At 43.1% G+C, this 14,576-nt stretch overlaps 1 protein-coding gene across 2 annotated transcripts in view; it reads left to right on the top strand.

Moving 5' to 3' along the window:
* Bckdhb (branched chain keto acid dehydrogenase E1 subunit beta) overlaps positions 1–14,576 on the top strand; it is a 192,116-nt gene that overhangs the window by 46,013 nt on the left and 131,527 nt on the right. For both annotated transcript variants that reach the window (XM_037207810.1, XM_028875486.1), the window contains exons 4-5: positions 11,866–11,999; positions 12,227–12,382. In XM_037207810.1, the coding sequence (XP_037063705.1) occupies positions 11,866–11,999; positions 12,227–12,382 (290 nt within the window). The remainder of the gene's footprint in view (positions 1–11,865; positions 12,000–12,226; positions 12,383–14,576) is intronic.

The following is a 14,576-nucleotide window of genomic DNA, read 5'->3' on the forward strand; positions in this document are numbered from 1 at the left end:
TACTTTCTGTCTGATCCAGTTAAAGCTGGAAAGTGCTGTAGCTGCTTCAGTGGAGGTGTGGTTTTCTTTCATCTACAGTGAAATATCTAAGCCTACTAATTACATCCTTATACAGCGCAGTATATAGGACTGCCATGTGGATTCTTCTGGAGCCTCAGAAGCTTGGGAAGATAGGAGTTTCAACTGATCCCACATTTTAGCCATTACTTATATGAACGAATCCTATATTTCACAGACCACCAGTTTTGGTACCTGTTAAGCTACAAAGAGGATGGGCTGTGTGAGACTTTTGTATTCCCATAAACATACTTAGCCTAGGGTACTGAACTCAAACGAAAAAACTTGGTTCTAGATTTCAAAAGGCTGAGTTCACTCATTTCAGAACTTAGGACAAGTGTGGTGATATTGTGTTCCCCAAAATATTGTGCACACTAATAAACTTATCTGGGGTCAGAGAACAGAACAGCCATAATATTAAACATAGAGATTAGGCAGTGGTAGCACACACCTTTAATCCTAGCATTCCAGAGGCAGAGATCTGCCTGTATCTCTGTGAGTTCAAGGTCACACTGGAAACAGCCAGGCATGGTAAAAAGAGCCTTTAATCCCAGGAAGTGATGGCAGGAAGTAGAAAGGTATAAAAGGCCTGAAAACCAGGAACTGGCCTGGTTAAGCTTTTAGGCTTTTGAGCAGCAATTCAGCTGAGGTCCATTCGCATGAGGATACAGAGGCTTCCAGTCTGAGGAAAGAGGATCAGCTGAGGAATTGGCAAGGTGAGTTTGCTGTGGCTTGTTCTGTTTCTCTGATCATTCAGCGTTCACCCCAATACCTGGCTCTGGGTTTGTTTTTTATTAATAAGAACTTTTAAGATTCATGTTATTGACAAGGGCTGGGGAGGTGGCCCAGCAGTTCAGGAAGATCAGGGTTTGATTCTTACCACCCACATTGGGCGTTCAAAATTGACTGTAACTCCTCTTCCAGAGGACTTGATGTCCTCACCTGGCTTCTGAAAACAGACTCAGCCTCTCACAGCAGCTCATGTACACACACACACACACACACACACACACACACACACACACACACACACACACACCAAACACGCACTCACATAAATAAAAATGAAAAAAAAATCTTAAAAAGTAGGACAAGCTAATAAAGTGTATTTCTAAAGGCAAATATAGCTCTTGTTACCTAATTTATCTTTTAAAAACAAACATTTATTTAATGGTTTCAGTGTGGTAAGTGATAGGCACATCCACTATTATTCGTCATCAGTTGCTGGGTTCGTCCAATCCTCACTGAGGGCAGACTGGCTGCTGTCATCCTCCATCGTCTCCGTGTCTTCAAAGATGGTCTCCCCAACATCCCAGTCACTCCAGTTCTTATTTGTTTTCCTCTGCTTAATTCGCTCATCACATCCAGACACTCATTCTTGTTCCTGTCAATAGCAGAATTCTATCATCTCATTTTCAGCTTCCCCAAATCTGGATCTCAGCCTTGAACTTCTCTAGCTCCCTGATTCTAAGGACTGCCACTCCAATGATCTTTTTTACTTAGTAGCTTTTTTAAAAATTATTTCTTTTAAAATAAGTAATATTTTCTTAATTATTTCAGAATTTCATATAATATGTTTTGATCCTATCTATTCCCCTCCCCTAACTGCTACCAGATCCACCCCTTCTCTACTCAGTCAACTTTGTATGTGTGTGTGTTTTCTTAAGTCCATTGAGTCTAATTATATATATATTTTGCCCAAATATCCTTGGGGGCGGGGTATGAAACCTGCCTTGGAACATGTTGACCTACTAGGGGCCATACCCTTAAAGAAAACAGACTCAGCCTCTCACAGCTGCTATCTATTGCAGTAGCTCCTCAGCTTGGGGTGGGTCTTTATGCCCACCTCCCCCATGCATGTTGAGACCTTATTGGCTCTTTAATTTTAAAAATCTTACGTCACATGCTGGAGAGATGGCTCCACGGTCAAGATCACTCACTGGCTGCTCTTCCCGAGAACACAGATTTGATTTCTAGCACCCACCAGGCAGCTCACAACCACTGTAACTCCAGTTCCAGGAGATTTGACACCTTCTGGCCTTCGAAAGCACCAGGCATGCATATGATGTACCGGCATGTATGCAGGCAAAAGACCCAGATACACGAACTAAAAGTAAATATTTTAAAAAAATTTATTTTATGTGTATGGGTGTTTTGAGAGCATGTATGTACATCACATGTAAGCCTGGTGGAGTCAGAAGAGGAAATTGAATTACCTGATATTTATTGTTATAGAAAGTTGTGAGGCACCATGTGGGTGCTGGAAATTGAACTTGGGTTCTCCGGGAGAGTGCTTAACCACTGAGCTGTCTACTAAGCCTAGCATTACTGGTTTTTAAAGCCACAAATTCCTCCTCTCTTGTTTCTGTCTTCTCTGATGCTCTTTCTTTCTTTTCTCCCCATCTTGAATTCTACGTAATATTTGCCTGTTGGAATCCAATTCTGGTTAGATCTCCCTGGATGTCTGAATCCTGAGCTTGCTGAGCTGAATGCCGCTGTTACAAACATGGCACTATATCCAGTGCTCTCAGTTTGGGCTCAAGGCTGGTGGTGACCTCCGAGGACCACCCTTGCTGCCCGACTCCCAGGCATGTTCTGGACTCTCTCATTCTTCTTTCTTTAACCCCACCTTCCTCATCTTCCCTCTGCTAATCTGTTTTGTGGGTGTGAGAACACTTGCTGGGTACACACGAGGCCCCAGGTTTGATCCTTAGCACTGCAAAAAAGAAAGCAGGGTCTAGTTTAGGATTTTACTAAAGAGGTGAGTGGATGCCACCGAGACCTTGGGCAGGCTCACCTTTCCTTGTTCCTGGTATCCTTGTGTGGTCCTCAGTGCCCGTGGGCTGCTTGCTTCCTTCTGGATCTTGAGGGATGTCAGGATGCCCTTCGATCTCCCCTGTCACCTGCTCAAAGACATGGTCCTAGTTGTTACGTATTTATGTATTTCACTATACATCCTAACTTTTTTTTTTGGATAGGGTCTCCTGATTTTTTTGGTTTTTTTCAAGACAGGGTTTCTCTGTGTAGCTTTGCGCCTTTCCTGGGACTCACTTGGTAGCCCAGGCTGGCCTCGAACTCACAGAGATCCGCCTGGCTCTGCCTCCCGAGTGTTGGGATTAAAGGCGTGCGCCACCACCGCCCGGCCTGACTTTTCAAGTAGCTCTGGCTGGCTTGAAACTCCCTATGTAGAGCAGACTGGGTGCTCTAAGAAAGCAGGCTGAGTAAGCCATAAAGAGGAAGTTTATACGCAGTGGTCCCCCATGGCCTCTGTCTCAGTTCCTGGTTCCAGGTTCCTGCCCTGACTTTGCTCAGTGATAGACTGTTACCTGGAGTCTATAAGATAAACTCCTTTCTTACAAGATTTTGGGTCATGTTGTTTAATCACAGCAATAGAAACCCTAACTAAGACATACCAGTGACTATTCTTTGCTCTTTTCTTTTCTTCCTTTGCCCCTCGACATTCACTAAGTAATTGTCTTCCATCCCAGGCCATTAGTACATAAAGTGACGTATGCCGAATACTTCTCATATTCAATTGTCCCGTGATACGCTACCTAAATATCTGAGGTGTGGCACACGGTTTTGAAACAAAACTTTGGAATCTCATCCCAAGGAGCTATTTCATGACATTGAATCTATTTTTCTCCCTCAATTATCGGCTATGGTATCTTTAGAGTTACCCGAAGGCTTTCAGTCTTCTTTGCATGCCTCTGACTCATATTGCAGGCTCTTTTCATCAGTGAGTTCTCTGACTCAATTTTAGGACTACATCTAGTCTTGCTCGTTCTCCCCACCTCTTCTGCTGTTACTCATCTCTGTTGTCTACTGCAGCATCACAGTATCCTGTAATCAATCTTGCTGTGCCTCCCTTTGCTGTTTATAGACTATTCATAGAACACCAGCCAGAATGATATTGATGAAAAGAGGCTCACAGTGGCCTGGCTTTGCCCTGTGACTTCCTCTTTCCCCCACTCACCTGCCTTCTGACTCATCCTCAGTAAAAGTCAGTGTTGACACGGGAGTGCTTGATGGTTAGTGCTGTGAACGTGACGGGATCAGGATTCACCTTGGAGATGGATGGGCGTCTGGGCACACCTATGGGGGATTACCTTGATTGTGTTGATGATATGGGCAGGTCATGTGAATTTTGGGTGAGATTGTTCTGTTTTCTCAGAATCCTGGCCTGTGTGAGTGGAGAGGAAGCTGAGCACTGGCATGTATCCCTCACTTTCTACTTCTTGACTTTGAATAGAATGTGACCCACTCTTTGAAGTTCCTTCTGCTGGGACTTCCCTGCTGTGATGGACTATAACCTTGAGCTGTGAGCTGTAATAAGCCTTCTTTCTCTTAAGTTGCTTTTGTTAGAGTATTTGATTATAGCAATAGGGAAAGAAACCAAGACAAAGGGCCCGGAAGGCCTGGCCTGACCCCCACTGCCTCTCTGTAGCCTCTTCCTTATTGCTTATGCTTTCTTATGCTTTGGCTTATCCTCTGCCACTGTTTTTGTCATGTTCAGATTCCTGCTTCTCCTCTGTGCCCTTTCTCTGATGTACTGAAGCCTTCCTCCAGGGTCGTTCCACTCTTGGCCCTATATTAGTTCATCTTACATGCTGTGGCCAACGTCCCCGACAGAACCAACTTGGACAGAAGGATTTGCTGTGCCTCATGATTTTAGAGGGCTCAGTCCGTGATGGTGCGGGCTTAGATGCTTCAGCGGAAGATCCTGGGGCAGGTGCTGTTCACATCTCCATAGGTGGGAAGCAGAGAGAAAGGTCACGTCACTATTAAGCTGGCTTTCTCTTTTCGTCCCTTCTAGCCAAGACCCCAGCCCATGGCCCCAACCTACGGTTAGTGTGGATCTTGGTGGCTAGTTTTAGGAATGTAATCTAACCGTTCTTAGCAAGGCAGAGGGGATGGGGGAGAAGGGGCAAGACCTGCTGGAGACGTGTTTGCCATGCTCAGGCTGGCTAGAGTCCCTTCAGTCATGGTTTTTTTTTTTTTTTTAATCACAGCGAGAGAAGGTAAGCCAGGACAACCCTGACATATAGAAAAGTGTTAATTCATGGTGAGCACTTTATGAACACTAGAGAAATAACGGTGTAAGTTCAGTCTGTTTGGCATCATAATTCTGTTACAGATAAGAACAGAGCCTTAGCTAATTTAGCAATTTGTGGAGATAGCTATCCTGGTCTGCCTTGCCTCAATAGTGCTCTCTTGCTGTTTGTCCTGATTCATCTGTCAGGATATTACGCACATGAACTTCACAGTGGGTAACTGCCCTGCGGGAGAGAGAAAGTTATCAATACTGCGTGTCTTATTAGCGCTCTGACCACCAGTCCATGTTAGACAGAAGCCAGAAACAGATTTTTAACCACGAGTTCATGTTGAAGCACTTCTTGAAGCATATAAAAAGGTCCATTGGTCAAACCATTTCCTTTAAAGGAAGAATTCTGAGAAGTTCACCTTGTCCGCTTTCTAGCGGCAAAATGACTGCACTTTTCCTTACATAGATAAAAAGTACCCAGGTCCTGTGAACTTAAAGCTGCAGGATGACTGCTGCCTGGTGGGTTGAGGTGGCTCGGACTTGCTGGATCTGGCTCCCACTGCGAGCAGCTGAATTCATGTTCCTTTGCTACCACTCAAGGTAGCAATAGGATCAATTTTTTTTTTCCTCCAAAAAATATCCAGGTACTTACAGTGGAGCAGGGCACTGATGAGGTATAGATGTCATGTGCTCGGAAGACAGTCTCAGATTCTTATGACTGTGAATCACACTTTGAAGTTTCCGCAGCTGCTTTTGGAGTTGCAAAGCACAGGATGTGTCTAGTTGGCATTCGCCAGCACCTGCCCTATTTGTGGCTCGTGTTCAAAGGGGATGATTGAGCTGAAAGTGAATTCCGCATACCAAGATGAACTGATATCCTGGGCTATAGAAATGGAGTATGAATACCAACCAGATCTGTCCCTGAATGTTTGGGTTCCTCATCAGATTGCTGAAATTAGGATTTGTCCTAAAATGCTGATAGTAGCTGTGAAGCGGTGCAGTTTCCACTGAGATTTGAGTAGTGTGTTAGTAAAGTGTACGCTGTGGTTTGAAGGCAGAGCCTGAATGAGAGGTTTGTCAAGCTCCTCCCACCCCCAGCACTCCCATTTCTGGCCTTTCCATTTTATCCACATCCTCACCAGAATGTATTGAAAATTTTTGCATCTAAGTTTAATCATCAGGGAGATTGGACTATAATTCTCTCTCACTCTTTCTCTCTCTCTCTCTCTCTCTCTCTCTCTCTCTCTCTCTCTCTCTCTCTTCATCTAGTGGTGGCATCAGGGCAATACTTGTTTTATAAAGAGTTTGCTAGCATTTCTTCCTTTCCTATTTTATGTAGATGTTTGAGAAAGATTGCTATTAATTCTTCTTTAAAGCTGTTGCAGAATTGTGCAGTGAATCCGTTTGGCCCTGGACCGTGTTTAGTTGGGAAGTTTGTATGTATGTACACATGGGTTTGTCGGTGCATGTGTGTAGAGGCTGGAGAACAACCTGGGGTGTCAGTTCTTAGACATTGTTCACCTTGTTTTTTGAGACAACATCTCCCACTGGCTTGGAGCTAGGCCAAGGAAGCTATCAAGTGCATTTTGGGGATCTTCCTACCTCTGCCTTCTGATTGTTGGGAATTATACCAATATGCTTTTTAAATTATTTAATTTTTTTTCATACTGTTTTTTTTTATTATATTTTCCCTCCCCCAGCTCCCCCCGCCTCCCTACTCACTCAGCTTCATGTTCTTTCTCTTTAAACACGCAGAAAACAAAACCCCCATACCAAAACAAACAAGCAAATGAACCCGATAAGATGGGGATGGGCAAACAGTAAGCTCAAAAACTCATGATCCCATTGTGGGCTGGCCGCCTCCTCCTGGGCATGGGTGCTGGCCTGGTTTGGGCTATGGTTGATCTGTTCATTGACACTCAATTGGAGAAAGCTGATTTCCCCCTTCCCAGCAGCTATCAGTCACAAATAACTTCTTGGTTAGGTGTAGGACTTTGTGTACACTATCCTTTCTCCATGCTGGGATTTTGTCCGGTTTAAACTTGTACAGGCCTCATGTATGGTGTCACAGTCCCTGTGAGTTAATACATGATCAATCATGTTGTGTCTGGAAGACACTGTTTCCCAGGAGCCATCTGCCAGCCCTGGCTGTTGCAATCTTTCTGCGTCCTCTTTAGCATAGATTCCTGAGCATTTGAGCACTGAAGCAGGGGTGTGAGGTTGATCCGGATCCCATTTAGGGGTGAGTGCTCTAAAGTCCTTGATTCACTGCACATTGTCCAGTTGTGGGTCTCTGTGTTGATTGACGGCTACTGCCAGAAGAAACTTTTCTGGTGAGGCTTGAGCGACACATTGATTGTTTTTTATCCTTTGACGCTAAGGTGATGTCTTTTCTTGGTGGTGAAGTGTGTTACTTGGATGCAGCAGAAAGATGGATCCCATTTTTGAATCCAATCTTTTAGTCAGTGCTTTTTTTAAATCGTGATCATTAGTATAGTTATTGATCAGTGATTATTCCTTCATTTTGTTGTGGTGTGTTTTCCCCCATCTTTTGATTAACTGTACGTGGATTACTTATTCTTTGTGTCCTCTTGGGTGTAGTTGACCTCTTGAGACTGAAGTTTTCCTTCTAGTGCTTTCTGTGGAGCTGGGTTGACGGACATAAGTTGCTTAAATTTGTTTTATTGTGAACTGTTTTTCTTTCTCCATCAACTGTGATTGAGAGTTTTGCTGGGTGTAGTAGCCAGGCTGGGCCTGTGGTTCTTCTTGCTTGTAGAACATCTGTCCAGGCCTTTTTGGCTTTCAGAGTTTCCAATGAAAAGTCAGGGTTAGTCTAATGGGCTTGCCTTTATATGTAACTTGATCTTTTTCCCTTGCAACATGTATTATCCCTTTATCCCTGTACATTCAGTGTTTTGATTTTATGTTGTGGGGTTTCTTTTCTGGTCCTCTTCATCTGGTGTTGTGTATGCCTTTAGATTGTGTATTTCTTTAGATTGGAGAAATGTTCTGTGATTTTGCTAACAATATTTTCTGTGCCTTTGATCTAGGTTTCTTCTCTCTATTATTTGTAGATGTGGTCTTTTCATAGTATCTCAGATTTCCTGAATATTTTGTGCTGTATCTTTTTATTTATTTATTATTTTTTTTAAGATTTAACATTTTCTTCAACTGAGCTTTCCTCTATCCTGTCTTCTGAGACCTGAAATTCTCTCTTTTACTTCATCCAGTCTGTTGGTAAGACTTAAACCTTCGAACTCCTTGGTTGACCTTCTGAGTTTTTCATTTCAAGTTTTTTTTTTTTTTTTTTTTTTTTTTTTCCCCGAGACAGGGTTTCCCTGTGTAGTTTTGGTGCCTGTCCTGGATCTCACTCTGTATCCCAGGCTGGCCTCGAACTCACAGAGATCCGGCTGGCTCTGGGATTAGAGGCGTGTGACACCTCCGCCACTGCCGCCCAGCCTCATTTCAAGTTTCATTTCAGCTTGGCTTTTCTTTAGCAATTCTAGTTCTTTGTGAAATTCTACTTTCATGTCTTGAATTGCTTCCATTATTTCATTCAACTGTTTGTTTTCACGATCTCCATTGAGGATATATTCATGTCCTCTTTAAGGTCCTGGAACATATTCATAACTGCTGTTTTGAATAGTTGAATAGTGTAGTGCCTCAGCTAAGTTGCTTTTCTTGGGGCCTATTGCAGTGGGATTTCTGTCCCCTGGGGGAGGCACATTATATCTCGATGGTTCAAGTTTGTGTTTTTGAGCTGAGATTGAGGCATCTGGAGCTGTGAAGGTTATGCTGTTCTTAGTGTGGCTATCTGGTCTTATGCTGGGTAGGTGTTCGTTTCTTTGCTTGCTATGGTGGTTTGAATGTAATTGGCCCCCATCATCTCATAGGGAGTGTCACTATTAGGAGGTGTGGCTTTGTTGGAGTGGGTATGGCCTTGTTGGAGGAAGTGTGTCACTGTGGGGGCTGGCTTTGAGATTTCCTATGCTCAGAATCCTGCCCAGTGTCTCAGCTGACTTCCTGTTGCCTGTAAGATGTAGAACGCGCAGCTATTTCTCCAGTCCCATGTCTATCTGCTCCCCACCATGATGATGATGGATTAAACCTCTGAAACTCTAAGTGAGCTCCCCTCAATGAAATGTTTTCCTTATAAGGGTTGCCACGGTCATGGTGTCTCTTCACAGCAATAGAAGAAACCCTAAGGCAGTTATTATGCTCACATTCTGGGTCCTAGCCAAACGTGGTAGCTGTGGGTTCCCTGAAAGAGAGTGGTTCTGAGTCTCAGCTAAGTATGCAGCTGTTGGTCCCTAGCAGTGACCTTGTTCTGTAGATTGGTGGGGGTTCACAAAGGGTTGGAGGTGGCCTAGAAAGAATGAAGGATGTCAGTCAAAAGCTAGGGTGACCCTAATTCTGCAGCAAGAGGCCAAGTCTCAGGAGGACAGTGGTGTGCTAGGAGATGAGGGAAGGAGGGCACACATAGCATACCCAAGTCTCAGCTTAGTGTGGCAGCTGTGTGATAGAAAGCTGTCCTGTGGGTCAGAGGGAGTCCCAAAAGGAATGGAGGTGGGCTAGAAGAAATGGCTGGAAAAGTGGCAGGGAAGACAGAGGGAACCCTGGGTCCACACCAAGTGGCCAAGTCCCAAGGGGATGGAGGTCTATGGTTGGCTTTTTTAAATGTGGGTTTTGGGGAGTAGACTTGGGTTCTCATGTTTGTAAGACAACTGCTTTCCTTGACTGAATTATCTCCCCAGTCTTAGTTTGGAGGTTTATTACTATTTCATTCTCATTGCTTCTTATCGATGTATTAGACATAGTTTAGTGGTGTCATCTGGGATTATTTTGGTAGGTCATATGCATTTAGAGATTTATTAATTTCTCTTAGATTTTCCAATTTAAGGAGGTATGATTTGTTTGTTTTGTTTTTAAACAGGCTTGTAGCTGGAGAGTTTCGTTCTGGGTCCCGCCAAGCCCCACCAGTCCTGCTTCCCACTTATAAAATAAACACACGGACGCTTATATTGTTTAAACTGTTTGGCCTAATGGCTCAGGCTTCTTGCTATCTAGTTCTTCTATCTTAAATTAACCCATTTTTATTAATCTATATGTATCTTGCCATGTGGTTCATGGCTTACTGGTACTTTACATACTGCTCCTCATTGCAGCGTCTGGCAGCGTCTGTGGGATGTCCTGTATGGTGTGAATATGTATTGCTATGATTGATTGATAAATAAAACGCTGATTGGCCAGCAGCCAGGCAGGAAGTATAGGTAGGCAGGACAAGAGAGAGGAGAATGCTGGGTAGGAGAGGGCTGAGGGAGCCGCTGCCAGCCACTGCCATGGGGAGCAGGATTTAAACTACCAGTAAGCCACGAGCCACATGGCAAGGTATAGATTTATAGAAATGGGTTAATTTAAGAGGTAAGAACAGCTAACAAGAAGCTTGAGCCATTAGGCCAAACAGTTTAAATAATATAAGCATCTGTGTGTTTAATTGGGTCTGAATGGCTGCAGAATCTGGGTAGACACAATACTGTAGCTACTCAGGGTCTCAATTTATAGCTCTGGCTGGCCTGGAACTTACTGTATAGACCACATTGGCCTTGAGCTCACAGAGATCCACCTGCTTCTGCCTCCTACATGCTGGTGTCAAAGGTCTGTCTCTGTGACCATGTCCACCTAATGGGATATGTTAAGGTTTGTCATGATGATTTTCTGAATTTCCTTGGTATCCGTTGTAATTTTTCCCTTTTCTTTGGTTAGTTTATCTAAGGATATGAAAACCTTATTATTTATCTTTTCCAAGAACCAACTCTTGGTTTCTTTAATTCTTTTCTCTCTCTCTTCCCTCCCTTCATATCTTGTTTTTTCTTGAATTTTGGGACTTGAGCCTAAGGCCTCCTATATTTTAGATAAGAGCTGCAGAGATCAACAGCACCACATACAGATTTTCTTACCTTTTTTTGTTGTTGTTACTGGTTTCTAGTGCAATCCCACCATGACCAGAGAACATACTCTTATAAATAATTCTTACTGAATTTGCTATTTGACAATTTCATTCATATGCAGAGTGGATCCTGATTCCTCTTTCTCACTTTCAGCTCCCTCCTACCCACTACATATCTGCACTTCCCCCAACAAATCTCTTTCCCACATCCAGAGTCTTTTGCTTTGAGACATGCTGAACTCGAGGAGATAGTGTGATAGCCCAGCAAACAAGGTTGGTCCGTTCCTGTCAGGATTAGAGCACTTGGTGCGGGCACTGGTATCTGCAGATATCAGTTAAGTTACACTGTTTCTTGTGTTATGGCTGTGTTTGTAAAGGCCCCTTCCTTTTGGTGCTCATTGTACCATTAAGTCTGTGAATTCAACCCTTTAACAGTATGAATTGTGCCTTATTAAGTCAGGCCTTTGCCCTTAACATCTGCTATTGATAGTGTGATGTCTACTTCCTTTTGGTTATGGTTTTTACTGTATAGTTCTTTTATTTACGGTTTTCCCTTCAAATAGCAGGATTCTGCTTTTCAAAACAATCTCAGTGTGACAGTGTTTCTGATTGGCATATTTAGGTTTCTTATGTTTAATACAATTATGTACTGAGTCAGTCATAATGCTGTCTGCTGTTTCCTCTACCTGTCCCTTATTTCTTTATCCCACCCAGTTGTCAGATGTATTGTACGTTGCATTGCTTTAATTTGCTACATTAGATTTGTTTTCTGTTTCTGTCCCTATTATTATTATTAATTATTATTTTTTTTTTAAAGGAAAAGATAGAGTGTTTAACACCCCATTGTGTGAACAAGGAATTGTTGGATTTGGGATCGGGATCGCAGTCACTGGTGCTACGGCCATTGCGGAAATCCAGTTTGCCGACTACATTTTCCCCGCCTTTGATCAGGTAGGCGCCTCATGCTTTGCGGGGAAGGGCATCTTTTGGGGTCAGTCAGTCCCTGAGTGTTCAAATACAGGCGCTGCCCACCCACCCCCGCCCTGCTCTCAGCACCTGTTGCCTTGTGTGGGTGCTTCGCGGTTGTGATGGGAATGCATTTGAAGATCCAGCGGCATGCTTGGAGGACAGGCACTGGGCAGGAAAGAGTCATTATGGCGTGCCTCTTCTCTCCGCAGATTGTCAATGAAGCTGCCAAGTACCGCTACCGCTCTGGCGATCTTTTCAACTGCGGGAGCCTCACCATCCGGGCCCCATGGGGTTGTGTGGGCCATGGGGCTCTCTACCATTCTCAGAGCCCTGAAGCCTTTTTTGCCCATTGCCCAGGAATCAAGGTATTCTTGTTTACTTCCTGGATTTGATCGTCATTTGCTGTTTCCACCTTTGCTCATGCTGTTAGTATTAGCCGGTGACCTTACCCGAGGGAAGACAAACAGGACTTTGGAATGGATAGGAGCTTAACTATATTTGAGACAGGGAGGTTGTTAGCATTTCTTTTTAAATTAACTCGGTAACACCCAGGATTCTAGAATGTTCTTCCTGAAGCAGCACTGGCATGATGTTGGCATTAATTAACTCCATAGATTCTAAAGAGCGTGGCTTTCTCCTAAAGCTCTAGTTTCTTCTTTCTAATGAGTTTTTCCTCATTGAACTGATTTTGGGGTACTTTTAATAAAACCTACTGTTTAGTCAATATTTACCTCAAAGTCATGCTTGCTTTTAGCTCAGTTTTCAGGTTTTAAGGAGACAGAGAGAAAGATGTGAGATAGATGGGAATCTTTTCGGTAACTAACTACTCAGTCTGTTTGGAAGAGTCTTCCATGTGTAGTTATCTTCTGTAATAGCTCAAGTCTTTGGATGGTACAAATATTTTGAGTGTTTTCTCTCTTGATATTCACCAAACAGCTTTCCAGGGAATCACAGAAACTCATAGATGTATTACTCGGAAAAGCATGTTTGTTTTTGACAACACAAATCAATTGTAAAATATGTACATTTTTTTTCCTTATTTTTTTACCTGCTGGCTCATAATAAGGTTTGTCCCAGCTGAAGGGAGGCCGTATGCGTTTCTGATACATTTGGACAAGGGCCACCTGGAGGCAGCACTTCTTTTTGAGTTTGAGCAGGATGTTCATCATATTTAATGTTTACACCATATCCTAGAGTTTTTAAACAGCAGAACTTTTAATCTTCTACTGTCTGTTTTCTGTTTCTTATTTTTAAACTTGAAATGCAATATATATATATATATATATATATATATAAAACACTAAGGCTGATAAAATTAAATAAAGCAAGGAGAAACTAAAAATTAGAAGCATAAAGGCATTGTGTGATATGGTTAATAAAGAGATTCTTGCTGTTTTAATTAAAAAAAAAGTCTTTCGATAAAAATGACACAGTTTCCTCAAGGCAGTAGATTAAGAGTCTGAGGCCAGCCGGGTAGTGGTGGCGCACACCTTTAATCCCAGCACTCGGGAGGCAGAGGCAGACGGATCTCTGAGTTAGAGGGCAGCCTGGTCTTACAGAGTGAGTTCCAGGATAGGCTCCAAAAGTTATACAGAGAAACCCTGTCTCAAACAAAACCAACCCCCCCCCAAAAAAAAACAAAAAAACCCCCAAAAAACAAAAACCAAAAAGCAAAAAAACCCAACCAACCAACCAACCAACCAACCAACCAACCAACCAACCAAACCAAAAAAAAACCCAAAAAAAGTCTGAGGCCAGCCTGGTCTACCTAGCATGGCTTTCTCTCAATCAGATTAAGGGCTGGGGATGTAGCTCAGGGTGGACCACTTGCTTAGTATGTATAAGCTAAGGATTTGATCACTAGCTCCACAAAACAAAACCAACCAACCAACCAACCAACCAACCAACCAAACAAACAAACAAACAAACAAACAAAACAACCACAATAGCAAGTTTAAAACCCAAAGGTGGTTTGCTTCAAGGAGTCTTGTTTAATCTTTGTAGTAGGTCCAGGCTTATTCTAATGATCCTTCCAAAGTAAAGTTTGTTCTTCCATAGTTACTTTACAATCATGAAAACTTAGGTACAAATTTGTGATTTGAACCATGGTCAAGAGTGTGGTCTCCTGTGCACATCAGAACAGAGTAAGAATCTCTGTCTTAGCAAGCTCTGTGACCTTGGGCAGTGTCCCGTCCTGAAGGTCTTGGAGCCCTTGCTTGTCCACTGGAGATTCAGAATAGCCAGGCTTTTCTCTTCTCTGTGCAACTGGATGCTAGGATATCTGGTCCACAAAATTCAGTGGGTTGCCTTTTCCCTTATGAAGTGCAGTTCCTCAGAAGGAAGGGGGTTGTGGTACTTGACCTTTGCAAGTGGTAACAGCGTTAGTAGGAGGTGGCACTTAGTGGTGAACACTTCTCTTGGCTTTCTTTTTATGTGCTTGGCAGGTTCCCTTTCTGATACAGGCAAGGTGAGGTCCTTAAAGGAAGACCAGCATCTTAGTTATCAGAATGTGGACAGCAATTTAGAAATACTGTGGACAAAGAGATTTCTGAGGGACAT

The sequence above is a fragment of the Peromyscus leucopus genome, chromosome 7 (assembly GCF_004664715.2).
Source record: "Peromyscus leucopus breed LL Stock chromosome 7, UCI_PerLeu_2.1, whole genome shotgun sequence".
In the NCBI taxonomy this organism is placed as follows: Eukaryota; Metazoa; Chordata; class Mammalia; order Rodentia; family Cricetidae; genus Peromyscus; species Peromyscus leucopus.